At 45.8% G+C, this 27,579-nt stretch overlaps 1 protein-coding gene across 2 annotated transcripts in view; it reads left to right on the top strand.

Moving 5' to 3' along the window:
* Nucleotides 1-24,114, top strand: part of OTC (ornithine transcarbamylase) — a 72,619-nt gene extending 48,505 nt beyond the window's left edge. Inside the window, exons 6-10 of one of the 2 annotated variants that reach the window (XM_059722603.1) lie at nt 13,011-13,133; nt 15,891-15,944; nt 16,026-16,175; nt 17,324-17,461; nt 21,083-24,114. In XM_059722603.1, the coding sequence (XP_059578586.1) occupies nt 13,011-13,133; nt 15,891-15,944; nt 16,026-16,175; nt 17,324-17,461; nt 21,083-21,142 (525 nt within the window). In that variant the 3' untranslated portion in view covers nt 21,143-24,114. 2 annotated transcript variants of the gene reach the window in all.
* The last annotated feature ends 3,465 nt before the right edge of the window (nt 24,115-27,579 follow it).

Below are 27,579 nucleotides of genomic sequence, written 5' to 3'. Positions count from 1 at the left end.
ACAAAAACTCAGAGTTATAAAAGGGTCTGTCAAGGAAAAAAAATGGGTCTTAGTATGTTGTCTGCTTTTGAAGACGTGGGATTTTGAAGTTCTTTTTAGGACTGAAAGATTTCCCAAAAGATTGTATGTGGTTTGTTGATGGATCTAGTTGTTATGAGAAGGAAACCCTGAAAACAGGGTTCACTGTGGTAAATGTAAGCCAGACTGTGGAGGCAGTAGCTTTGCTATCAGAAAAAAGTCAGTGTTCTGCTGGATTGGTTTGCAGAAAACAAGGCCAGAAGGAGCCACTGACAAGCATGGATTGTGAAGCCCGCAGTCCAAGAAGGATGTGGTTAAAGAAGTGCTATCAGTTATAAGGGTCTGTCAAGGAAAAAAAGGCTAGAAGTTAAGGGAGACCCATAGAATGAATGTTAAGGCCCAGAAGAAAGTGTGGGGATTTCAGAGAACTGCTAGAGAGAGAGACTGAGAATGAGAGATCTGTGAAAGGGCTTGAGCGGACAGACCCACAGAGTCCAAAGGGGGACTGAGAGTGGGGGCCAAAGAGCAGGGCCCAGCCAAAGGTCGTGAGATCATGGAAAGCCAGAGACTGTCAGCCCAGAAGGGGTGTGAGGCAGAATCAGTGACTTGTAGTCCAGAAGGAGCCAGGAGAGAGTGGGACCAAATGGGTCCCAGAGGCCCAAAGTGGTGCTGAGAGAGAGACCTGATGAGAGGTCTGACAGCCCAAGAGAGGCCAAGTATCAGTGGGACTAGAGATCCCAGAGATCTGAAGCCCAGCAGGGGCAAATGTTTGCAGGGCCAGGTGCCCAGGTTTTACTGGCCAAGGAGCAGGGCCAGAACCCAGACAGGGGTCAACGTTTGGGGGACGCATCTGGGAGACCAAACGGGTCTGAAGAAGCCCTGAGAGACCAAAGGCTCTGGTAATCCAGAGGCAAGGCCAGGGCTCTAGAGAGGTCAAAAGGTTGAAAGAGACCATGGCTAAGACTGCCAGAGCTGGGGGAGCCTGAGAGCTCAACTGCCTCCCCCCTCCCTCCCACATAAGAGATGAGAGTCCCTCTGTAAGATTTGAAAATCATACCTCAGGGGTCTCTGATCACATAGGTGGACTTGTTAATCAATGAACCGATTTAATTTATTTTGCAAACCCCCCCAAGAGTCAAAATGTAATTCGAACCCTGGTGTTATGCATAGTAATTGTGGTGCTTATTTGGCTGTGTTTGTATAATGTTGTTGCTGTAAGTGGTTGTACACTGATTAGGCTGGGAATATCTGCAAAGTGGGTACAGGAAAATGTTGCATCGTGTTGACCATCACCTCTAGGGCCTCAAAGAGTTTAGCCATGCCAAAGGCTGAGAAAGCTGGATTGACCATTTGTGCAAAGATCTAGAACAGGGGTGGGCAAAATGACGCCCACCAGGCCATTCTGTCTGGCCCGTGGGGCCCCTAAAAAATTTAGAAAATTAATATTTATCTGTCCCTGGCTGCCTGTCATGTGGCCCTCAATGGCTTGCCAAAACTCAGTAAGCGGCCCCCTGCCCAAAATAATTGCCCACCTCTGATCTAGAACAAGGAGTAAAATGGTGGCATCCTGATAGAGACCAGGCATGCTCTTTGCACAGGAAGGGCCTGACCCTTGGTATTTCTACAGGCAATCTTACAGGATGGAGGGGCACTGGTGGTGCTACTATGGCACTAAGCAATCTGGTTGGGATGATGAGGAAAGCATTGCCCATTGTATAGGAGGGGATGTTTCTCTGGTCTAGACAGCCATCTTGACAATCAGATGAGGTGCTAATTGCGGAATGGAATGCTACCTGGAATGCTGAGTAAAGTGTTTTACAGGCATCTCGGGCCACACATTCCCTTGCCCCAACATGGGATACCTGCTTACATTTGATTGGCTAGAACTCAGTTGTTGAGTTAGGGAATGCTGATGCAAAAGGCCGAGTCAGAGAGGGTATGGGTAACATTTGAACAATAGTTAAGGGCTCATCACAAGTCCAGCCCATTGGAACCCCTGATCACTAAATTTAGTGTCATAAATCCAGTACCCCTGTCATAAATCCAGTACCAACAGGGACCACCGGCTGGATCCAGCCCATGGCCTGACTGGGCACTGCTCATCTGGCCTGCAGTACAAAAAGTTGAGCACCAAGATTGAATATAAACTCTAACTTACTACATATTCTGCAGTGCTTGGCTGATGAACAGTACTGGAACATTTAAATCTTAAATTCGCTAGACAAAGTCAGCTAACACACATGTGCAGGCCAGCTTGTGTAACCAGTCGCACGAATTGTTCTTATTTCACTTATTAAATATTTCTTGTATCACTTTTTATAGAGAATAAATTAGGCATAATATGAATGATTTTCTCAGGGGGATCATGGTGCCTGCTAGGTGCAGAGTTAAATAACTGTTTATAATGGTCATTTACCCCATTGTCCCCACAGAGTAGCAAAAATGAAACTTGTTAGTTTGAACTTTCAATATCAAGGGCAGCTAACAGATTTTTTGAGGCAGCTTGTCTGTTTCTGCCATTGCCAAACAATTGTCTTGTTCTCGTAAGTGTTGCAACACTTTATAAATGGGGAGCTGATCTTCATAACGTGATCCCCACTGTAGGTTGCCATTCCCTGCCATTCCACACCCTTCCATAGCAAACCACCCTTCCTATGCTTCCCCATGTGATTTTGTGAACGTCCTGTTCCAAATGGCAATGGGGAGGGGCCAATCAGGCCATGAGGTCATGAGGTTGCACCACCAGTTGCTGCAGGATTGTGAGCCCACTGTGGAGGAGATTGATGGCATGGTGCAGGGAGAACAGGAACAAGCTGGGGAGGCCTACATGCCACCAGTTTCCCCAGGCCACCACGGGGAACCACAGATCCAATCTCTTTGTGGGCAGTATCCAGCCCACAATACATAGGTGGCCAAACCCTGGCACAGATGATAAATGCTGGACACGTTATGTCATGACAATCCTATGCTGCTTTTTGCTTATCTCTTACTCTCTTATCACTTCAGTTTTGACTTTTCCTTTCAGAACTTTGTAAAATGTTCCTCTAACTTGTCACCAGAGACTTTGTAAGCTGACTTTCTTTAACAACATTCAATAGCACAATTCTTATTCTATCACCTGCACCAGAAATGGCCACTGTATATTCTATATTAACTCCTTTACCATTAACCATATTGCTTACAGAGCTCATTATAGTTATATAATTTGTTTGATAGTATTTGTTATTATTTATATTTTGGTAGCTTATAGAAAACCCTGTCACGGTCCAAAAGTTATTATGCATAGTGGATAGAGCTATGGGTTGTTACCAGCTTCCATAGTTGGGGCAGGGGGTGGTAAACCAATGCCAAACTGGGGCTCATATGCTGAACCAGAGGGTTAGCTTGACCTGAATCTTCCTGATAAACTGAAATAAACTCCTCCAACCAAACAAAACCACCAAATGATGTGTGCTCAGTTTGCATTTTTCTGAGATTTTCTGATTAGCTGCAGCCAATAGGAAGAGCAGAATGAAATATGGAAAATAAGTATAGGCATGGAAAAAATAGATTGTCTGGTCAACATTAATCATTTAACAGGGTCTTTTCGGAGAAAGAGATGAAGCCAAGTTCGGTTGTATTTCAGAAGCAATCACAAGCTTGCCAAAGAAATGCAATTACCTAGGGAACGGACTCCAGACTTTCCAAGTGCATTATTTTCTTCTGGTTTTACTAAACAACCAAAGTATCTGGCATTCATGCTCAAAATTTAAGGGAAAACTGGAGATCCTTTTTGGTCAACTGGATATAAGACCTATATCAGCACAGTAGGGCTGGGGACTTGTCAAGATGAGAAAAAAGCTGCCTAAGGATTAGCTGTAAACAGGTAACTTTTTCTGGCCTTATGGTGAAGATTCTGGTAACCATTGGGGGGAAAACATTTCAGGTGTACAATAAAGCATTAAACTCTGAAGTAGAAAAACAGGCGGTGCAAACCATATACAGTAGCTTGTATTTCCTGAGTGCTCCCTTCACTGGGTTTTGTTCAGCACAAGCTTCCAAGCTTTACATATGGAGTATGTTTCAATATAGAGATCATTATGTGGAACAGAGATGAAAGGAGGAAAGTACTGAATAGATTTTTGTTCCTTCTAATGCAATTTAGCAGCTGGAAATAAGATAGAGCTAACACTGCAGGAGCAGCCAGCTTTTTATAGCCAACTGCTGGTGCTTCAAACTCCACAGTTTGTAGTTTGAAGTGTCTGCTTTACAACAATGGTCCCAACCAAGCTCTGTGGGACACTGAGCTCCCATTTCGGAGTTCTTCCCTCAGTCACCATTGAACCAGAGTTAGAAATTAATCCCTGAAACCACAGGCATGGCATCCTCCTAGCAGTGCCATTAGGATGGGATGTGACAAGGCAAGTTAGAACAGGTTGTTCAGCTATTACAATTCAATACCTTCTGTAACCACCAGGTCCTGTCTTATTCTCTAAATCCTGAGTAGGATGCCAGAAACATCCTTTCCACCAGATGTATGTCATGGGATGAGGTGCTTATAACTCTCAGCTGCTGAAATATCTGTAGTTGTGCTGGGATGGAAGGGAGATGTGATTGCTTCCCAGGCAAACTATAAGAAACAAAAATGGCAATGCAGGACTTGCTACTGAAGATTTGAGAGCCTTCCAAAGGACTGTGTGGAGCCGGGGTGAAGTCAGGCACCAACAAGACTGGTCTTAAACCCACAGTGTGTGTCATATACTAGGCCTATCAGGCTTGGATCAAAAATACTCTAAATTCTACAAACGTTGCTATTTTTGACATTATACGCTGTGGTCACTGGCAGAAAGGATGATATTTTTGTCCTGGAACAACTCCACAAATATTTACTTTGGAGAGACCACCTCTAGGAGTGAAAGAGTACTTTTAATCTCTCTTCCAGTTCAGTCTTTTGGCATTTCTACAGACGCTATCAATGAGGGTGCCAGTTCGTATAGTTACACAATTGGGACGTTTACCAACTTTGACAAATACTGACTTGTTTCATACAAATGGCTGGAACAATAGTTTGATAGCAGAGGCTTTTGGGTATAATAATACAATAGTACTAGTTCTTTGGGGCATACTTGGAGAAGGGAATAAGTAAGAATACTTAGCTTTGTGGAAAAAGCATATGTTTCAAAAAGTACTGTAGTCTACGGCACATACAGATACATTCTTTTTAAGCAAGCCTTTTCTAAAGGGTCTTCAATTGTCCTGATTAGGTGAGTATAGAAATACATTTAGGATTTCTCCTTCTGAAGCCTTGATTTGCTCCACCTCCAGTCATCAATACCTAGAGTGGTACAAACTCCATGTGTAAACCAGCAAAGCTGCTATTTGCAGTGGTGGAAATTATCCCAGTTCAAGCAGGGATGAACTCTACCACTGAAGGTCATTGTTTTACCTATCTACACAAATTTACCTAAATATTTTGCCCTGATTACATAATGGTTGTAATCAGCAGGGATCCTGGTTTTCTCTGTTTACAAACCTCAAATTGTCTGATAAAAATTGCAGATTCTCTGATTAAAAGCCCCCAAATCCATGATGAAAATGAAACACCACTCACTCTCTCTCTCTCTCTCTCTCTCTCTCTCTCTCTATCTCTCTATAGATAGATAGATAGATATATAGGTATCAATTGAACACAGTGTTTTATTGATGTATTTACAATTTTAAAGCAATTTGGAAGTCTATCAGTGCCTCAATCACTACAATAAAATACAGTTTAAGTACCTATACATTTTCGTATTTGTTTTGGGGTTTTTTATCATGGAAAATCAGAGTTCCCCCTGCCCCCTTTGCTCACCAGGATGAGGTTCAGGCCCCTGACTCCCAAGCCACAGCCCTGCAGCCCTGCTGGTGCCTCTTGCTCCCCACCCACAGCCCCCTGACCCACCAGCCCAGCCAGAGCAGGCCCCTAGCTGCCAGGGCTATGGGGTCAGGGACCCGAGCCCTGGCTGCCACCTGTGAGAGGCAGCAGCTGCTGTGGTAGAGCGGAGTGAGGAGCCTGGACCCCCTCCCCCATGGGCGGTATGGCCTGAGCGGAGCCTGTTGCGGGGGTGGATGTGGGCTGCCAGCTGTGGGCTCAGGCACCCTGCTCTGCTTCCTTCCCCCCAGGGTCTCTGCAGCCCAGCAGGTCGGACTGGTACGGCAGGGCAGAGTGGGGCTCAGTGAGGAAGTTCCTTGCTTCTGCAAGCCCCATGCCACCATGGCAAGTTGCCCCTCGCCTACTTGGCAGCAGGAAGGGGCATGGCTCTGTGCCACTGTGGCGGGCCAGTAGGGGGAGCTCCTGCGTTGAGCCTCCCACCTCACCACGCCCGTCCACCTTCCGGACTCCACATATCTCCCCAGGGGCACCTAAGCCCTCGCAGACCCCCTTTCGATCCCCACTGCAGAGTCCGGGGGTGACGTGCTGCCACCACCCCAGGGGGGACCTTCTAAGTTCTGTGTCCTTGGGGAAACACAGGCCTAATAGTCCTATGGGTACTCGACCCAATCCAAGCACTTGGGGCTCCTCCCCAAGTCGGGCCAAAAAGGATAGTCTCCCTTAGTCCGCAGACCTAAGGGGCCTCTTAGGCATAATTAAACTTACTCCTCAATAAGTCTCCTACACCAGTCACAAAGGAGAACTTTATTGGGTACAAAGGGTAGGATTACAATAGGGTAAGAGGTAGAGCGCTATCAAGGGATTACCATTGAGCAAAACAGTCTGGCTGAGGTAGCCGTTTGATACGCAAATGCATCACTGGGAGCTAACTAACTCTCTAGAAACACTTACAAGTATCATCCAGAAGATGGTAGAGATCTGGCTCGGAGATTTCCAGAGAGAGAGCGTTTCAGTTGGATCAGACTCTCTCCCTGTGTCCTGATGTTTGAGCCATGCTGGTAAAATGGCTTCTCTCCTCCTTCTTCTTGGACCGGGCCCTTATATAGCCTTTCTGACCTCAGCAGCCCAGTGCAATAGAAGCCAGCAGTGTTGGCAACTAGTCAACCAATTTAAAAAGCATCACTGGTTACCTGGGCAGAGGAGCAGGGGCTTTTCCCTCCCCCACTCAGGTGACCAGAGGGACCACACCCTCGGCACCAGGCTTTTGTCATGTAGGCAGGGAGGAAAATCCCCCCTCCCTTAGGAATTCGACCCCAGTGTCCCAAGCTGACCAGGACAGGTTTCTGGAGAGAGACTCAGACGGTGGCATTTCTGCCACACCAACACCCTTGCTGCTGGGCAGGTAGGCAGGGGTTGCTTCACCAAAGTGGTGTGGGACTCGCAGTGGCAAGGAGCTTCCCTGCCGGGTCCCACTCTGCCCTGCCACATTGGGTCCTGCCTGCTGGGCTGCAGAGGCCCTGGGAAGAAGGTAGCAGGACAAGGAGCCCAAACCTGCAGAGGGCAGCCCACACCCACCCCCTCCCCGTGCATAGATCTGGGGGGCACATGTCCCTCCTGGCCCCCTCCCGGGAGTGCACACAGCGGTGGGGAACCATCCCCCCCCCTCTGCCCCCAGGACAAGCCACCTGTGGCCCTATCCCATGCCCCACCGGGGCCCTGCAGCCCCAACCCCCATGCACTGCCTGGCTGGGCAGCAGCCCCAGCCTCAGCCCTGCCCAACTCACTCCTTCTCTCCTTCCTTCTCTCCCTCCCTCTCTTCCTCCTCCTCCCTATGAGAGCCTCAATTCCTTCCCCCTCAGACTTACCTGTGGGAGCTGCTCTCCAGGCTGTGCCTGGTGGCTATGTATACACGAGTGTGCACACATGCAAACAGAGCACCTTGCCTGACTGCCCTCCTCCCGCTCTCTCCAGCCCCTTGCAAAGAGAGCTCTTTGCAAAAGTGGAAAATCCCCATGTTTCTCCATTAAAATAAGGAAATCCGCATTTTTCTCAGTTAAAAGGGAAAATCCACATTTTTTTCCTTTTTGCTGTGGGAAATGGAAAACCCAGATCCTTGGTGATCAGGGTAGACTTGCAATGCAGATAAGGCCTAACTGTGAGTACCCATACTTGCTTTTAATATGATACATTTCGCTAAAATATTTAATGTCGTTGCACAGGAGTAAATGGGACTTTCATCCTATTCAGCTCCCAAGATATGTGAAACAGGATTTTGAAATAGCCATGTCTATACCATAAATTTAACATGCTTGACAGCAGTACCCTCTAGCATACTCTGCATGTGCTGCCTTCTAAACTGGAAACAATGTAGCCATGTCTGAAATGCCAGGCAGACAGGCTCACTAGCACAAGGTAGGCTCTGTGGCCCTGTCACTCATCAGTGCTAATTAACCTGCCTAGTACTATACTGCCTGAATGTGACTATGCTTCCAGTTTAAGAAGCAGGCCCTAAGGAGCAGCAAGGTGTGTTTGAGGAAGCTCCAGAGTTGGGGGGGGAGTTTGCCAGGGAGTGTGCTTGGAAATTCTCACATTCCTTCACTGTAAGCTTGCTGAGAAGAAAGAGGTTTGCAAGGAAAAGGGAACCCTTCAGGATCAAGGAACAGCAAACAGGTCAGTTACAGAGGAGTTTTCTAGGGAAGGTCTGCTTGGAAAGAAGAGAGGCAAGAAGTGAGAGGCAGCAGATTAGAAAATCCTGAGACATGGCTGGAGGACGTCACAGTCCCAAAACCACTGCCACTGCCAGCTCTTCCTCAGCTTCCACCTGCGAGGTTCTGTCCAAGCAGGACCACACAGCATTGAGGCTTCCACCCACGTCTTGGTTGGATGCTGTGCAAACTGCAGCTTGCAGATTCCTTCCAGTGTCCGCCAGGTGGGGTAGTGCCTGCAATGTGAGCAGCACCTTCTGCTGGTCCCTCAGGGAGAAGACAAGAGAACTACAGGAGGAGGTAGCAAGGCTCTGAAGCATCCTCTTCCATGAGGACTTCATTGATTCCATGCTGTAAGAAATCTCTAGATCTGTGAAAGGATGGCCAGAGGTGGTGCTAAAAAAGGAAGAGGGCATGGACTCCCAGGAAGCTGGAGGCTTGTGACCTCTGGCAGCAAGAAGTCATCATTCCCATCTATAGTGGTTTGCCTGGAGAACAGATATGGAGGACTACTAACAGAGGAGGAGGAGCATATTTGATTGGTGGAAGAGGCCAGGCCAGGAATTCCCAAGGTGGGAAGGATAGAGACCACTACCACAAAGAGGAGACAGGTGGTGGTGGTTGGAGACTCCCTTCTGCGATGGACGGAGGGATCCATCTGTCAGCATGACCTGTAGTCCCAGGAAGACTGCTGCTTGCCTAGAGCCTGGATCTGAGATGTCAGGGAAGGATTAGTAAGACTCATCCAACCCTCTGACTACTACCCCATGCTGCTCATCCATGTGGTCACCAGTTGTACTGCCAGGAGTCACCCTGACCAGGTCAAGAGTGACTACAGGGCTCTGGGTGCAAGGGTGAAGGGGTTGGGGGCACAGGTGGTGTACTCTTCACTCCTTCTGGTCAAGGGGAAGGGCCCAAGCAGAAGCAGATGCATCCTGCAGATCAATGCATGGCTGAGCAGGTGGTGTTGCCAGAATGGATTAGACTTATTTGATCATGGGATGTTTATCCAAGAAGAAGGATTGCTAGGAAGAGATGGGATCCACCTGAAGAAGAGAGGGAAGAACATCTTTGCAAACAGCCTCACTAACCTAGTGAGGAGGGCTTTAAACTAGGTTTGCAGGAGGATGGAGAACAAAGCCCTGAGGTAAGTGGGGAAGCAGGGAGGTGGTAAGTGGAGGAAGCAGAATCAGGAGGGAGCAACAGGGGAGGCCTGCTTATTCTTCCTGAGAAAGTAAAGCAATCAGGTACTTACCTCAGGTGTTTGCACATGAACGCATGGAGCCTGGGAAACAAGCGAGAAGAAGTGGAAGTCCTCGCACAGCCAAGGAACTATGACGTGATTGGAGTAACAGAGACTTGGTGGGATAGCTCGCATGACTGGAGCACTATCATGGATGTGTACACACTGTTCAGGAAGGACTAGCAGGGCAGAAGAGGAGGAAGAGGACTTGCACTGTACGTAAAAGAGCTGTATGATTGCTCAGAGCTCCAGTATGAAACTGGAGATAGGTCTGTTGAAAGTCTCTGGGTTAAGGTTAGAGGGGAGAGCAATGCAGGTAACGTGTGATGGGTGTCTGCTGTAGACCACAGGACAAAGAGGATGACCTAGATGAGGCTTTCTTCAGACAACTAGTGGAAGTTGCGAGACCACAGGCCCTGGTTCTCATGGGGGACTTCAATCACCCTGACGTCTGCTGGGAGGGCAATACAGCAATGCACAGGAAATCCAGGAAGTTTTTGGAAAATGTTGGACACAACTTCCTGATGCAAGTGTTGGAGAGACAAACTAGAGGCCATGCTCTTCTTGACCTGCTGTTCACAAACAGGGAAGAATAGGTGGGGGATGTAGAAGTGAATGGCAACTTGGGCAGCAGCAACCACGAGATTATTGAGTTCAGGATTCTGACAAGAAGTAGAAAGAAGAGCAGCAGAATAAGGACCCTGGACTTCAGAAAAACAGATTTTGACTCCCTAAGGGAACTGATGGGCAGGAAACCCCTGGGAGGCCAGTCTGATGGGGAAAGGCATCCACGAGAGCTGGTTGTATTTTAAATAAACTGTACTGAAGGCCCAGGAACATACCATCTCAAGATGCAGGAAGAATAGTAAATATGGCAGATGACCAGCTTGGCTTAGCAGGGAACTCTTTGGTGATCTTAAACTCAAAAAGGAAGCTTACAAGAAGCAGAAGTTTGGACAGATGACTAGGGAGGAGTATAAGAGCATTGTTCAGGCATGTAGGGATGGAATAAGGAAGGGCAAAGTGCAACTGGAGTTACAGCTAGCAAGGGATGTAAAGGGTAACAAGGGTTTCTACAATTATGTTCGCAACAAGAGGATGGTCAGGGAAACTGTGGGTCCTTGACTGAATGTGGGAGGCAATCTAGTGATAGAGGATGAGGAAAGGCTGAAGTACTCAATGACTTTTTTACCTCGGTCTTCACAGCCAAGGTTAGCTCCCAGACTACTGCACCAGGCAGCACAGTTTGGGGATAAGATGAACAGCCCTCAGCAGTGAAACAGATTAGGGACTATTTAGTAAAGCTGCATGTGCACAAATCCATGGGGCCAGATGCAATGCATCCGAGGGTGCTGAAGGAGCTGGCTGTGATTGCAGAGGAGTTGGCCATTATTTCTGACAACTTGTGGTGGACCAGAGAGGTCCCAGATAACTGGAAAAGGGCAAATATAGTGCCTATCTTTAAGAAAGGGAAGAAGGAGAATCCAGGGCACTACAGACGAGTCTGCTTCACCTCAGTCCCCAGAAAAATCTTGAGCAAGTCCTCATAGAATCCATTTCTAAGCATTTGGAAGAGAAAAAAAAATGATCAGGAACAGTCAGCATGGAAATTAAAATGGTTAGGGGGCTTCTGAGGAGAGACTGAGGGATCTGGGCTTATTTAGTCTGGAGAAGAGAAGACTGAGAGGGGATTTAATAGCAGCCTTCAACTACCTGAAGTGGGGTTTCAAAGAGGATGGAGCTATACTGTTCTCAGTGGTGACAGGTGACAGAACAAGGAGCAATGGGCTCAAGTTGTAGCAAAGGAGGTTTAGGTTGGATGTTAGGAAGAATTTTCTCACTAGGAGGCTAGTAAAGCACTGGAACAAGTTACCCAGGGAGGTGGTGGAATCTCCATTCTTGGAGGTTTTTAAGTCCCGGCTTGACAAAGCCCTGGCTGGAATGACCTAGCTGGGGATGGTCCTGCTTTGAACAGGGTGTTGGACTGGATGACCTCCTGAGGTCCCTTCTACTCCTAATTTTCTATGATTCTAATCTGTGCAAAGTAGTTAGCTGTGTTAGTCTGAAGTCAGTCAGAAGTCAGATATGCACCATCCTAGACTAACTAAATAAGATATAGAGCACACACTTTCATGGATTGAGGGAACTGCTGCTAGACACCAGAAGTTTACTGCACAGACTTGGCCTAAGTGTCTTAGGAGTATTCACTTTCATCGACTTTCAATATAGCTTCTGCACCTACACCACCTAGAAGCATTTGAAAAGTCTACCCTTTACCTTTTAAAAACACTTTACACATATCTAGTTATATATATTTTTGTTTGTTTATTTTTTACTGTAAAAACACTGAAATCAGACTCTGAGTTCATGCAAAGCAGTAACACTCTGGTCTGGGTGTTAGACAAGGGATTCATTCATTTGGTGAACTGCAGCTGCTGTATACTGGCTCAGTCAAAAGCAATTCTGCACCTTCTGTAAAATTTAATTCAGCTACACTGAATCTGCCTCTTGTCAGCCATTAAACCCGGGGTGGGCAATTATTTTGACAGCAGGCCACTTCAGGAGTTGTGGTGAATTGTCAGGAGCTGCACACATAAAATCGTTCAGAAGATATAATTTTAACAAAATATAGATGAAAAGCAAGTTGTATATTAAATATCAAACATCTACTAAAACTTATTTTAATTTCATTTCAAAAAATAATTTTTGCCCTGATTTGTTGGGTTTTTTTAGTAGTGTTTATACAGGTGATTGCATAATAGCTCAAAGTAAAGTCTTACTCTTGTATATTATGTGTGCATTGGTGGGGAGTGGCGAAGGGAAGGTATGGGGTGTGCATGTGAGAGGGTATCTCCATGGTCACCATGCTACCTACTGCCTGAAGTGACACAGCAGGGGCAGGAGGAGGAACCACTGGAGATGCAAGGAACCAAGCAATATTTGGGCAGCTGCAGTAGTGGCAGGAGCAGCTCCACCAGGAAGTTGTGCATGCTGGCTAGGGTTGGGGAGACGGTGTCAGCAGTTGTAGGGCAAGTGCAGGCTGGAGTGTGGCACAGTCTGGCCCAGGTAGAACTTGGCCCTATGCAGAGCACCGCAGACCGTATTTTGCCCACTCCTGCACTAAACCCACTCATCCCTACTTGCTTGCTCAATCCCCCAATTTGGAATTGTAACATTGTGATTTGTTTGGTAGGAACACTATGGCCACCTGAATGGGCTTACCATAAGCTGGATTGGTGATGGAAACAATGTGCTGAACTCCATCATGATGAGTGCTGCTAAACTTGGGATGCATCTACATGTTGCTACTCCAAAGGTAAGAACATTTTCCGTTTGGAGGAAAGGAAGTCAAACTTCCTTTGGCCCAATTCTATTCTCAGGCATTTGTGTACTTCCCAGAGGCTTGAACTGGAGCTGCAGGTGTGTACCTGAGAACATAATTTCGCCCTAGTTAAGATAATTAGGTTTTCTTTAGTTTCTTTAGTTTTTGACAAGAGAAAGAAATGCATCTTCACTTAAGCACAATGGGTCATAATCTCATCTCAGTCACACATGTGCAGAGTTGAAATAACTCCCCTGGATATAATTTTGGACCATCCTTGATAATCCCCTGGATGTAATTTTGGCCACCCTGGATATAAGACCATCCTTGATAATCCATCACAGGTTTTCTACTCAACACAATGCATGCTGGGACAAAATTTTAAGATTTTATTCAGTGCCATATAAATACTCATGTGGGATAGAACATGACATTTACTCACTGCTCATAGGAAGAAGGGCACTGTAAGTGCCTCATGGAGCTTTCCTATTATGTGAGGACAACAAGCTGTGATACCTTTCAGCTTATGCAGAATACTACTGGTTAGAAACCTGGATATGGCCACTCTCTAATGAATTGTTCCCAGGGGAACATATTGCTAGTAGCTCCTCTAATACACACAATGCAAAACCTGGGGGCTGTACATGGGCCACAAGAGTATGAAGAATCTCCCTTCCCTTCCTTCCTCATTGTGCATCCCCAGTCTACCCCACAGTGGAGAAAAGATGAATTCTCATGTGTTTATAAGAGGACTGAAATAAGCATATTAGTTTCATACAAAAAAAGAGATGAGATCCCTACGCCAAGTAGTTTACAGGGAAACAAATCTCACTGTTTCAATGCTTCCCTATCACATCTAAGTACCAGTGACCTGTGGCATAGTGCATAGCCAAAGTTTTTTTAAGTTAGGTCAGAGTAAAAAATCCCCTTCCCTTTTTCAAGAAAGTAAGAAGAAATGTGTCTATGAGAAATATGGTAAATTTGCTTTATTTACTTGTGTATAGCATGAGCAGTTGACAGAGAATACTTACTTACCTTTGGAAAATAAAACTGGAGGAAGTAGACAGCAAGTTTTTTTTTTTGCTTTCTCTTGTATTAAGTTAGCACTGCCTTATGACATCTCTGATTGCCTTTTGTGGCTTCATTAGTGATTGGGACTTACTGGTTGTTCTTGTAAGGCAGGGGTGTTAAAGATTGGGCTATGGAGCTCTAACATCCAGCCTGCAGTGCTGCCTGTGGGTCTCGGACTCACAAGCTGCATCCAATGTGTGCTGGCCCCAGCCCTGTGCACTGCCTGTGGCGCATACAGCCTGCCAGGTTCATGCTGCACATGGTACAGGGGCTGAAGCTGGCACACAGTGCCAGTCTGGGGCATGCACTATATACAACACCAGTGTTGGAGAGGCCCTGAATGCTGGATCTGGGGTCAGTCCAGATTGGACCCATAGACCAACCCCACATGCCAGAGCCAGCATGAAGTGCTAGTCCAGTGCAGATGCCTGCATAGCATGAGCCTCAGACCAGTCCCATACACTGCGTGCCACTTCCAGGGCTCAGGCAAGTATATGCTGCATGCAGTGCGCAGGGCTGGAGCCAATATTTACACTGCAGGCAGTACACGGGACCAGGCCAAAGAGTACGCTGTACGTAGCACCCATACCAGACTGGCCCTGCTGGCTGGATCTGGCAGTGGGGTTGGTCTGCGGACCCATTCAGCCCTGTGCCCCTCATCCAGCCCCTGGGATTGGATGAGTTTAACGCCCCTGTTGTGAGGCATTCAATTAAATGAGGTCCTGGTCCTGATGATGATCTCTGAATGCTGACTAGAACAGGAGTGATCAAGAGACAGCCTGTGAGCTGAATGGCACCCACAGAGCCATGCTATCCAGCCTGTGGGTCCAGAAATTTGACAGCGAAGTGAACTGAGGCAGCATTAATTACCACAGCTCCTGGAGTCAGGGCACTTAATGCTGCTGCTGCTGGATTTACCACTAAATGTCTCCATCTATGTGGAGCTCAACAAGTTAAATCCACAGTGCAGAATCACATCATTTGGCTTGTAGGGCTTCCCATAGGGATGGAAATTTGGCAGCGGGTGGAGTGGTGGCTCCTGCAGCTGCAGTAATTGATGTTGCAGCTACCAGATTCCAGCCAGGTACATAGCCCCACACTCCAGATCCAGCCTGTGGTCCAGCCCCATGCTCCAGATCTAGCCTGCAGACTGGCCTTGCACTCTAGCTGGATTAGGCACCCCTGGACTAGAACATAAAAGACTGAGTTGGGAGGAGGATGGAAATTCCATTTTTGTGAAACATTTCCATACTGGATTTTCAAAATCCCAAACATTTCAAAATTCTGACCCCACTAAGCAAATATAAAAAGCAAAATGATGTCACATCAACTAAAATGCTTCATGTTGACACAATCATTTTATTTTAATCTCAACTTCTTATTTTATATTGTATAATATGACATTTGAATGAATAATTTCAAAGCAAAAACAAATTAAATTGCAAACATTTCATTCCATAAATGTTGAAATGAGGCTTTTCAGCATAGTCAGAATATTTTTCTCTGATTTTTCTCCAAATCAAAATTTCAGTATATTCAACAGTTTCATCAAGTGTTTCAGTGTTGACAAAACTGCATTCTTTGATGGAGAATTACTTCCACCAATGTTTTTCCAAACAGCTTAAAAATAATGATAATATATCATTATATAGATAATACTATCTATTTGTTTTTTTTCAGAGTTTTGAACCAGACTATAGGATCATTAAAATAGCTGAACAGTATTCCAAAGAGGTATGAGCCTAATAAGTTAAATATGATTTACTGTGTGCCTTAAATTAATTTGTCTAACCTTTCCTACCTTATCCACATTAGTATGGCACCAAATTGCTTCTCACAACTGATCCCTTGGAAGCTGCAAGTGGAGCCAATGTTTTAGTTACAGACACCTGGATAAGCATGGGACAAGAACAAGAAAAGATAGAGAGACTGAGGGCTTTTCAAGGTTATCAGATCACAATGCAGGTGAAAATCAGGTTTAGTATTTCTCATCTTCTTTTATAGAGTACATTTTTACTGATCAGCCCCACTGAAGTATGCATGCCATATCTGTTGGGTGGGATCATAAAGATGTGTATGTGTACATGTGTACACATACACACACACACCCTTCACTCCAGCATAAAGCTGACCGAACAAAATGATGTTTGAATTATCTGTGGCTTCTCTTGTTTAGCCCCTTCCCATAGTCTGGCCCTTCCGGATGGAGACTTTCTTATAGCACACAAATGTGGGCCATGAATAGAGCCTATCCTTTACTTTTCACTCTAAGGACTGTCTGTCTCTGCCCCTCTACCCACCTTGTTATATCCACAGTGCATTAGAAGGCCCTTCAAATCTCATTTAGGCTAAGTAGAATTAACACTCAGATTGCAATTCATAAAGGCCATGTGCAGGTCATGATTTGAGGCAGATTTGTGTATATCTCTAAATAGGGAAAGTATTAAATATTTTAAAAAACCCATTTGGTTGAAATATTTATTAGCGCAACAGTAGTTAGAGAGAATGGAAACAAATACAAATTTTACAATGAAAGATAAAACAAGACATTTCCATCTCTGTTAGAATCAGTGTTTTAATTGACTGTATTTTAACTCCAGTTTCCAGAATCTTGGTAACAAACATATCTCATCTTGCTTAAAATGTTGTAATCTATTTCTTAGATATTAGATCAATGTATTATGAGTTACTGATGTCAAAATAATTGACCATTGCCTTTTTAGATGAGGTTCAATATGTAGTTTTTGCCATTGTTCATAAAATGTATTGGCATATGGCTTTACAGTACAGAATGTTCTTATTGAACTGTCAGCCGGGTTTAACACAATGTTATTCCACTTTCAATGTCAAAAGGCTAGGAGTGAAATCCAGACTCCTTTGCCATCAATGTCACATCTCCCATTTATTTAAAAGAAGATTGGATTTCACCCAAGATTCTTCTCTTCTGCCTATCAGTATTAATTCAGAGTAACTCATCTGAAGCCAATGATATTGTTCTGAGTACACCATCAACATAAATGGGATCAGAATCTGGCCCACAGTTTGGTAACATGTTCACCAGTTATGCTATATCTCCATCAAACTGCTCACCTTTCTGTCCTTTTAATCTACAGACTGCAAAAGCTGCTGCTTCCGACTGGACATTTTTACATTGCTTACCAAGAAAGCCAGAAGAAGTTGATGACAGGGTATTTTATTCTTCACGGTCACTGGTTTTCCAGGAGGCTGAAAACAGAAAATGGACAATTATGGTAAAGAAAATAAGACTAGTTAGAGGCTAAAAAGTAGACTGTTGTTTTCTGCCTTTCGTCCAGCTTTGCATTTAGAATGGCTCCTCAGTACAATAAGGACCTTAATACAAATGTTTCAAGAAACGTATCAACACAGCACAGTTTTAATGACATCAGATATTTTATAAAGGAACAGTATAGTATCTTAGGCCCCTCATATTGACTATTTTCATTTTAATTGACTGTTGTTCTACCCAAGTGTTATAATTAAGTGAAATCAATGAATTGCACTGTTATACTGAAATAATTTGCAGTCATCAACAGTACTGATTAATATAGTCCCACTGCTTTGAAATGCTCTAAATACTCTAGACATACCAAAAATAGTTCTGTAATGGCTACAGTTTCTAATATCTGTACAGAGCTGCTTTTGTCCTATCAGGCAGACTTGAAATGAAATCAATGGGAACTTTGCCTAAACAAGGGCTATGTGAGGAAGGTTTTGAAGTACTGAAACCATACATTGAGTTATGGGGCCAAATAATAGTGAGGACTGCATATGAAGCACAGTGGAACATTCAGCATTTAACACCAACCCTAACTCAACTCTCAGATTTTAATATTTCAGAAAATAATTGTCACATTTTTACAACTATTATTTACTGTAGATTTTATAACAATTGAACAAACAATTCTAAGATAGTGAAAGTTCCTTGAGTGATGAGAAAACAGATTGAGTCACTAGCTTTCTGAGAGAAGCTCTGTATTTGTTCTACGGAGCACTGGCTGAAAAATTTTGGACAAATCAATGAAAAATGCACATTTGAGTTGACTACAGTCATTCATGAATTTGGACCATGCTCAATTAATAGTTTGGCTGGCCCTCCCTTCCTACTCCCCCTGCCCTCCCACCACCTCCCAATAATCAAACTGTCTTGATTTTAATTTTGAAACTGTTTCAAAATTTAATTTAGAAAAAACAAAGCTTCCTAAAAGTAAAATAAAACATAAAATCATAGAAAAGAATGGCTGGAAGGGACCTCCAGAGGTTATCTAATCCAAGCCCCCACTTGATTTAGGACAGGAGTGGGCAATTATTTCAGGCGGAGGGCTGCTTACTGAGTTTTGGCAAGCCATCGAGGGCCGCATGACAGGTAGCCCAGGGCAGATAAATATTAATTTTCTAAGATGTTTAGACAGGTAGCCCCGTGGGCCAGATAGAATGGCCTAGTGGGCCACATCTGGCCTGCAGGCCACATTTTGCCCACCCCTGATTTAGGATCATCCCTTTCTGAACCATCCCGTACAGGTCCTTGTCTGAACAATTTCTAAAACTACACAATCGACCCAGCTGAACAGCTGCAAAGCATATTGCCCAAAGATACCAAAACCACCCTAACCTGCCACAAGTAAAGGCAGGGAAATGACAGTGTCCTACTCCTGCAAAACATTTTATTTGGAGTTGAACAAACAGTTTCCCTTCAGTCAAAAATAATATTTTGGGTTGGTTCAGCCAGAAAACTAAAATATTTCATTTCAGTCAACCCCAAATGATTAAAAAAAAAATTCTGTTTAGCCAGTAATCTGAAAAAATCCTTTAATTGACAAAGCTCTAGCTCTAAGCACCCACTTGCAGTCAGATATTGCTATGAAAGAGTGACAAACTAGGGTAATTTCTAGGACTGTCAAACGATAAAAAAATTTGATCATGATTAGTTGCGTGATTCAAAAATTAGTCACAATTAATTGCAATTTTAATCTCACAGCTAAAAACTCAAAATTATGCAAAATTATGCAGGTATTTTGTATGGTTGGGGTGTGGATGTGGGGTGTGTGTGTGGGGTTTGAAGCCTGGGAAGAGGCGGGTCCACGCACGTCGTGACAGGAGGGGCAGCAGCAGGGCTGTGGGGCTGTGGCTGGGGAGTGAGGGACAGACACAGGCACACACAGACAGAGGCACACACAGACACACACAGATAGCACCCAGCGAATAAGTCTGTGTAGAGGAAGGGGCGGGGGGAGAGGGAAGAGGTGGGAGGGGCACATCAAGCCCCCACAGTGAGGAAGGGAGTGGGGCAGGGGCAGGTGCTGGGGTGAATGGGGCCCTGGGGTGGAGTGGGGTGGGGCAGGTCATGGGATGGAGCCACAGGCAGCTCGTCCAGGGGCATGGAGGGAGGTGACTCTGCTGCTGTGCGCACCCCTGGGGGAGGCATGGGAGGGGCATGTGCCCCTTGGATTTGTGCATGGGATGGAGACAGGATGCTTGCTGCAGGCTGGGGCTCTGTGCCTTGCTGCCTTTGCCCTGGGAGCCATGCGCTGGCTGTGCCACACACCCCCTGCCCACCCAGTGGCAGGATACACAACATGACGTTGCACAGTTCCCAGAGCAAAGACAACAGGATGCAGAGCCCCAACCTGCACCAGGCAGCCCATCTCCACCCAACACATAAATCTGGGGACACGTGCCCCCCATGCCTCCCCTAGGGGTGCATGCAGTGGCAGGGAGCCCCCTCCCCCCCCGCCCCCAATTTGTCTGGATGAGTCACCTGCAGCTCTGTCCCATGACCTGCTCTGGTCCTGGGGCCCCATTCACCCCAGTGCGTGTCCTTGCTCCTACCCCACTTCCTCCCTTACCAGAGGGAGCCTTGATCTCGACCTCCTACCCCTTCCCTCTCTGCACTGTTCAGTACCTGTGGTCGGACAACAGCAGCACAGAGCTTCCCTCACTGCTGCAGAAGTTCCTGGGGGAGTGCGGAGAGAGACAGATAGGATGGTTGCACCACAGAAGTCTTTGTAGTGGTGCAGGAAGCCCAAACTGCCCCTACCCAGTGCTACACCAAAAAGTGTACCTGGGGGCCAGGGGTGAGTGAGGCAAGCAGAATGGTACTTGCTATGGCACCAGGCAGGGGCAGCACCGGGCTACCCCCACTGGTGCAAAAGCTTCCGGGGGGGGGCAGGGGAGCACAGCCAGAATCCTCTCCCCCACCAGAATGTGGGCAGCTCAGTGCCACATCAAGCAGTGTATCTGGGGGCAGGGAAGCACCATTCTGCTTGCCCAACTCGTCCTATGCCCCTCCAGATTACTCCTTGGTGCTGTGGAGTATGGTGCTGCACTGTGAAGCCCCTGTGGTAAGCATGGACAGTACAGAGTGTTCCTTATCATTGCTAACATACCCACTATGGGGGGATTCTGGCACTACCTCCTAAGCAGGTCCCATGGTGGGTGTCCCACTCACCCATGCCCTATTTATTGCAGATGGTCAAACTGCAGATGGCCAAATTCTGCTCCCATACACTCGGATATGGATCAGGATTAACCGAGAACAGAATTTGGCCAATGGAAAGCACTTTAGGATTTGGCATACTAGGTATACTGGTTCTAGTATCTTTTTGTTTGAGTTTCTCCATTTCTGTTCATTACAGTACATAGAAAGGAAGCCCACCAAACAGAGCATTCCAATTAACTTTTAGCTTCTCTATGACTCAGTGCTGGAGATTCTAGAAAACAAATCTAAGCATGACATTGCTGTTGGGAAAATAATTCTCAACATGAGTTTTTAGAACTAAAAAATATTTTTCCTTATTTATTTTCTTTAAGTATCTGTTTTCAATGCAACTAGATTTTTTTTTCTCCCCCTCTAGGCTGTCATGGTTTCCCTGTTGACAGATTACTCACCACAGCTACAAAAGCCTACATTTTGATGTTTGGGTTCCTGCCAAGAAAAATATTCCTCACCAGCAGAATATACTGGTCCGCAAATATATAATTCTGTTTCAGAAAGAATCAAACCAATGAATTATTCCTCAGTAAAATTGCATAGTGGGCTCTGCTGAGCTATATAATATTGCTTTGCACTTGTGAAAACCTTTGAGATGATGTGCAGCATTGCAAAAGCAGTTCTTTTTGTAGGTGCTTTATTTTCTGTTGCCTTTGTTTTGATTAGCATCTCCTGAGTTTTCCAAAAGTGTAGTTTAACCAATAGATTCAACAGTATCATTGGTGATGATTTACATATGCTATGGTAAGGTTGAACTTATGTTGCATAGTATAATGTTGTGAACCTGTCCATAAATCTGTCAGATTTACTTGGTGATCTCAAGTCATGTTTGCAGAGATCAGCACCACCCTGCTATACCATGCATTCTCAATCTTTTCTTGAAAACAGAGTCCCCTTATTTGTACCCAAGCTACCTTCCACTTCCTTTTGGCTTTGAGATAGTGGAGACTGTATAATCAATGAATCCTATGGGCTGACAGGAAGATGATGTAGGATTCACACAAATAGGCTTCTACACAGTTAGGTGAGGGAGAGGAAAGATGCTAAGGAAGTATTGGCTCACTCCCCCTCACTTCAACCCTCTCACCATTGACAGAATTGTGGTTTAAGAAACCATGTTTCCATTCTTTTCAGCTTCATTTTTGCCAATCCTTTCCCAAAATTCTATTCAGGCAAACCTGTATTTATTTAATTGAGGTCTAGAATGATATGCTATAATCAAAGGCAGAAAGAGTTTTAATAATATGATTTTTAGGGTAAACTTTTACAAGTAATTAATGCAAAGATCCACTTGCTGTCCTTCTGAGCTCTGGCTTCCTGCTCTGTAAAATGGGCTAACACTACTTCTTTATTTCAACTGAGTTTTCCAGCATTTCATTTACTCATGTGTGTAAAGCACTGAGATATTTGAATGGAAGTGGCTGCAGATGTTCAAGGTAATATTGCACCTTTCAGACCTCTCATGAATTCATTACATGAATAAGGAAGAGATGAATGCAAATGAAGTGAACATTGAAGAAGTAATAAAATGGGAAGTTTTTACAGAGAACATTACCATATTTTCTCACATATAACTGTCACTTGTAGGTGTTGTAGGGATTCGGCCTCTTCTTGATAGGTGCCTTGCCCACAAGTCACGTCAGAGTGAGACTTGGGCTCGGGTGCCACCTAGTTGGTATGGGTGCTGCTTCTACTCACCTGCCACGTCTTTGATGTTCCTTGTTGGGGAGGCAGTTCCCTTCAGGTGGCCCACAAAAGCAAAGAGGTCTCGACCCCAGTCTTTTCTTCGTGGGGCTCCAAACCTTCCCTTTACCCCACCCTTACCATGTCCACAGCCTGGACAAACACTGCACTCTGCAGGCATTCCTCTGGATGATATCTCCCCTCATCCAGATTGCCTGCCCTGGGATGGGTCGGGCCTTCTTGGCCAGTAAAATCTTCCTCCCACAGCCAGTTCCTCAGCTTCAGGCTGACTTGGGTACATAAACCTGCCCTGCCTTAGGGCTGACTAGGACTTCACATGAATTTAACAGAAAGCATCCGGTGTCCGCCGACAGACCCCTGGGCTCCTGTCTCCCAGTGCCCGCTTGCTACTCAAAACACAGGAGAAAGGATAAGGCGGGGGGACTTGCTCATCCCTTCCCTCCTAGTGATTATGGGGGTGGGCAGCTGCCCTGTGCCCCTCCCCTATCCTTCTTCCCAATGCAACCGCCTCTGTATCCCTGCTGACCTGGGGTCACTCTCTTGCTCCTCCTGAGCTGGAGGGGCATGCAGTTCCCACGTCGGGCTGCTCTTTTCTCCCTGCCGAGCTGCTTGTGAGAGCTAGCAGCTCCCTGCTAATTTCCCCATCTGCCATACCTATATTCCCTGGTAGGGCTGCAGTGTTGCTCCTGGGCATCTCTTGTATCCCCAGGATTTGGTTTCTTCCCTGCCATGCTAGAGCCCTCCGGTCACTGCTCTGTTCCTCTTGCCTGCTCTCCAGCCAGGCAATCCTCTGTTAAGCTCCTGGTGTCTCCTGGCTGGCATCTTCCTCTTCTCCTGCTGGCTGCTCAGCTGCTCTCCCAGCTGCTATTTGAGCATCCCGCGTCTCGCTGAGGCTCTGTCCCTGTCCCTCACCGATTCTCAGCTTCAGGCAGTTCCGGAATCACAGAGCCTGCGTCCGTGTCCCCTCCCAGCTGCTGCTCAATTGGGCCTCTGCGGTGAGTATCGGGGCGTGTGGGGTGGGGATCTGGGACCCACTAGGGGGGCTTTTACTGCCCCTTTCACAATAACCCACACCTATTCCCTCAAAACAAGCTGGGGAAATTTGGGTGTGAATTATACACGAGGAAAAGGGCTCCTCATAGGTCTGGATATTTTGTGGAGGGGAGGGGCAAATTAACACTGCCATTGCAACCCTTCCTCCCCTTGTCCCCATTGCCAAATTTCTGGACCCATGGGGAACCCTCCACTTGCTAGATTGGGATGGCACATGAAGCTGCTGCATCGACTGACCTGGCATGTAAGGTCTGACCCAGCATATAGCCCTAGACCTGGTACATGGCTTCAGAGCTGATGCACAGAATGGGACATGGCATGCAGCTCCAGAGTGATGTGCTGGATTGGACCCAAGTGCTCTGTTTTGGGCTCTGACATACAGTCCTCAGACCCCAGCCCTGGTGTACTGCTCCCAGTCCCAGAGGACCCCTGACCCCTGGTACTTACTTGAGGCCTTCCAAGAATATGGTGTGTGTTATATTTGGGGTGTGGTTTATGAGAGAAATATGATAATTTCTAATAATGAAAATCTGCTAAAATGTATATCAGATGGCAGTATGTAATTGCTTATACTCTTCGTCACTGGTTGTTATGTTGTAATCAGTAAAAATGTTATTTTCATTATTGATTGCAGTTTAAGTATAGATTCTCTTTTTACAACATTGCTTGGAAACTCATGACTGCTCCCCCAGAAACCTTGTCCTCTGGTACTGGAAGAGGAATTGCTGTTAGCAGCACAGGGACTATAATATATAGACAAAAAGATCTGATTCCAGGACAGACCAAGGGGAACACATCTGCTGGTCAGTTTGTTCATAGAGCAAGGACTGTAGTCTTTTTCTGTTTATGGAGCTATGAAACCATTTAAAATCAAGAGAAGACACACAAAAGTAAAGCCAAGATGGACAAAGGAAGTTAGTTTGAATTTCAGAGCAAATAAAAATTAAAAAAACCCAGCAAACCTGCAAGAGTCATTGGGTCTACAAGGCTTTTTAGAGAGTAAATGCAAACTAACAAGAATAAGGATGCTGAAACGAAACTAAATATTTGGTAGTTTTGTGTCACAGGGTGCTGAGAAAATACCTATTCTAAACCAACTCTTTTCAGATCTACTGTATTCTGCCAGGCTAAATCAGGGGTGGGCAATTATTTGGGCTGGAGGGCCACTTAATGAGTTTTGGTGAGCTGCTGAGGGCCACACATGTGCATGTGCGCACATACTCACTCACACTCACTCACTCAAGCTCCTTGCAGTTGGGCTGAGGCTGGCACCAGAGCAGCAGCAGAAGCATGATCATGAGCATCTTATCTCCACTCTTCCTGCCCCCCACCCCGCTTCCTGGCTGACATCAACAGGCAGAAACAGGCTGAGAGCTGTGCTGCACCATGAGCAGGGCTGTGGCATTTGCAACCACGTAGAGCTGGGCTGCAGGAGGGGGAGGGGGAGTATGTCCCAGCCTCTTGGCCTCCTTCCCTCCCTGCTGCGTAGACCCTAGGCGGAAGGGGTGGGGGGTGGAAGCAGAGTGGGGCTCTGTTCCTCCTCTCACCTGCCCCCCCCCACCACAGTGTCAGGTGGGTGGGCAGGTGGGGCACCAGCTTCTTCTGGTGCCACAGAGAATGCCAGGTGGAAGCTACCCCACCCACCCACCCACCCACCACTGCAGGATCAAACTCTGTGTCCCAGGCTGCCATGCAATGCTGGGCGGGTGGGTGAGGCCATTTCCATACAGCGTCCCACCACACTAACGGAGGCCAGAGCTGGAGGCACCACCCATGGGCCTGCCAATTAATTCTGTCTGGCCTTCAGGTGAATGACAGACCTGGCTCCAGCCTCTACTGGTTCAGCAGGCCAGATGGAATCAACTGGCAGGCTGGATATGGCCTATGAGCCATACTTTGCCTGCTCCTGGGCTAAATTGTTAAGAGAAAATGCTGAAACAACTGAATTAATTACATAAGTCACCAGCAGTCGATGGTATGCATCCAGGTATTAGGAAGGAAGTCCAGCTCTCTCATAGGGCACATTAAAACTAAATGAGATGACAGTGATGGCATTTTAAATGTCAACATTTTAACTGTTTCACTGCTCATCATAGCCTGCAAAAAAAGAAGAGGAACATTGTGATAATCTACATAGTGTGCCATGAGCTGACTGCTTCTTTTGGATAGGCATTTGCTTGTGGCAATATTGGGATTGATTTCACTTTCCAGAAGTTGGACTTAAAAAATCTGGAAAACACTGCTCTGCTTGGAAATGGAAAATCCAATTCCTACTGCTCTGTTTTCCATTATTCAGTTTATCAACCAATTAAGGCATTACTGTAAAATAAGCAATTTTGTTTGGTTATTTGGTGAGGACTATGCAGCCAGCCATTTAGTGTACATGGAGCCCAGAATTCCTGGTTCCTGCCCATGTTATATACCGAGATACCTCTTGGTCTGTGATAAATATTTAATTCAGAATAACATTTGTCACTATTCCTAATGAGATACAGTCATTTGCATGGCTATTTGTTTTTTATTCATATTTACATTGCAGTTTCTTTGAATATCTTTTCAGTCTCCTGTCGGCTCTAGTAATCTCTTTCATATGTGAACAATTTCATGTGCACAAGGGTTTGGGAAAAAGTAGCTCAAAGTGATTTCATGCTGAACCCAGGTCCCTCATATTAATGTTCAAACCATAGCCTGGCACTACCAAAGCACTTGGCACATTCACTATGGTTTTCATTACATTTTATGTATTAGAAGGTCATTCAAGTGTAGATTCTGCTGCTGTTCAAACTGAGGACATATTTCAAGGGGATTATTGCCTGTATAAAACAGGTATTTAACTATTTTATAATACTCTCAGGAAATAGAAATGAGCAGCAAGGTGGCAAAATTTGCAGATGACTCTAAGGGTACATCTACACTGATGTTTAAGGTTGACCTTTTTCTCACTCTTGATCAACCTAAGCTATATGAGCTGCCATTTCCCATCTATATTGCACTTTGTAGCCCACACCAAAGCCATCCACATTGAACTGCTTGCTTCTTCGGCATTGCATTGACGTGCGTCTCAGCCCCTTCTACAAATCTGTCTGCAAATTACTTGTTTTTCTTTCCAATCTTGTTTCTATTTACAGGCAGTAGAAGGAAAGAATGGTACACAGAGGGCCATAAGAAATGGAGAACTGTGGGATTTCTGCTGATAGACTTCTTGTGCTCAAGGCATGCAAGTGCTAGAAAATACTAAATATTGCAGGAAGGGATGAGCAAGGCATCAAGCAGGGATAAGGATGACTTCACACCTGGAAATTCAGTTTTCAGGGTCAGCTGGAATTCTGCTTTGGACCAAGCACGTTTACAGTATAGACCCTTTACGGGTCTGGGTTTAGGGTAAATCTTAATGTTGACCATATTGGTATAGACATAGCAAAATTATATAGCTTAGTCAAGACCAGAGTGAACTGTGGAATTTCTGAGAGACCTGGCTGAACTGAGTCAGTGGTTCGCAACCTCTGGCTCATAGGTCTGTGAAGCCATATCATCCAGCCGGTGGGGCTCCCCACAGGTCAGAAATTTGGCAGTGGGGAAGTGGTAGCAGCACTAATTGCTGTCAGAGATGCACCAATTAATGCTGCTAGCAATCCTCCACTGCCAAATTTCTGGATCTATGGGGAGTCCCACAGTCCAGATGACCTGGCCTCATATGCCAGCATGTGGTTGTTCTGTGGCTGAAACTGGTGTATGTTTGGGCTGGCACACAGGGTCATGCCATGGCTGGATTCAGCATGCAAGGTTGGGTTGGCATGCTGGATCACACTCATAGACTGATCTTGCATATTGACCCTCTGTTGGATCAGGCCTGTGGACTTGCCCTATGCCACTCATCCAGCTCACGTGGCCAGAGAGGTTGAATACCACTGATCTAGGTGAATGGGCAATGTGATGACAAATTACATTTAATCTGAACCCCAATTGGAAGGTTTGGAGAGAACAATCTAACATAAATGTTCTAACTTAACTGTATCAGGACAAGAACTTGGGAAGGGAATCCTCACTGTCAGTGGCTTAACGAAGACCTCTGCCCTTTGTGCAGGTACAGTGAACAATGAAACC

Source organism: Alligator mississippiensis, chromosome 1 (assembly GCF_030867095.1).
Source record: "Alligator mississippiensis isolate rAllMis1 chromosome 1, rAllMis1, whole genome shotgun sequence".
NCBI lineage: Eukaryota > Metazoa > Chordata > Crocodylia > Alligatoridae > Alligator > Alligator mississippiensis.
The sequence above is the reverse complement of the archived record's forward strand: the minus strand, read 5'-3'. Positions and strand labels throughout refer to the sequence as shown.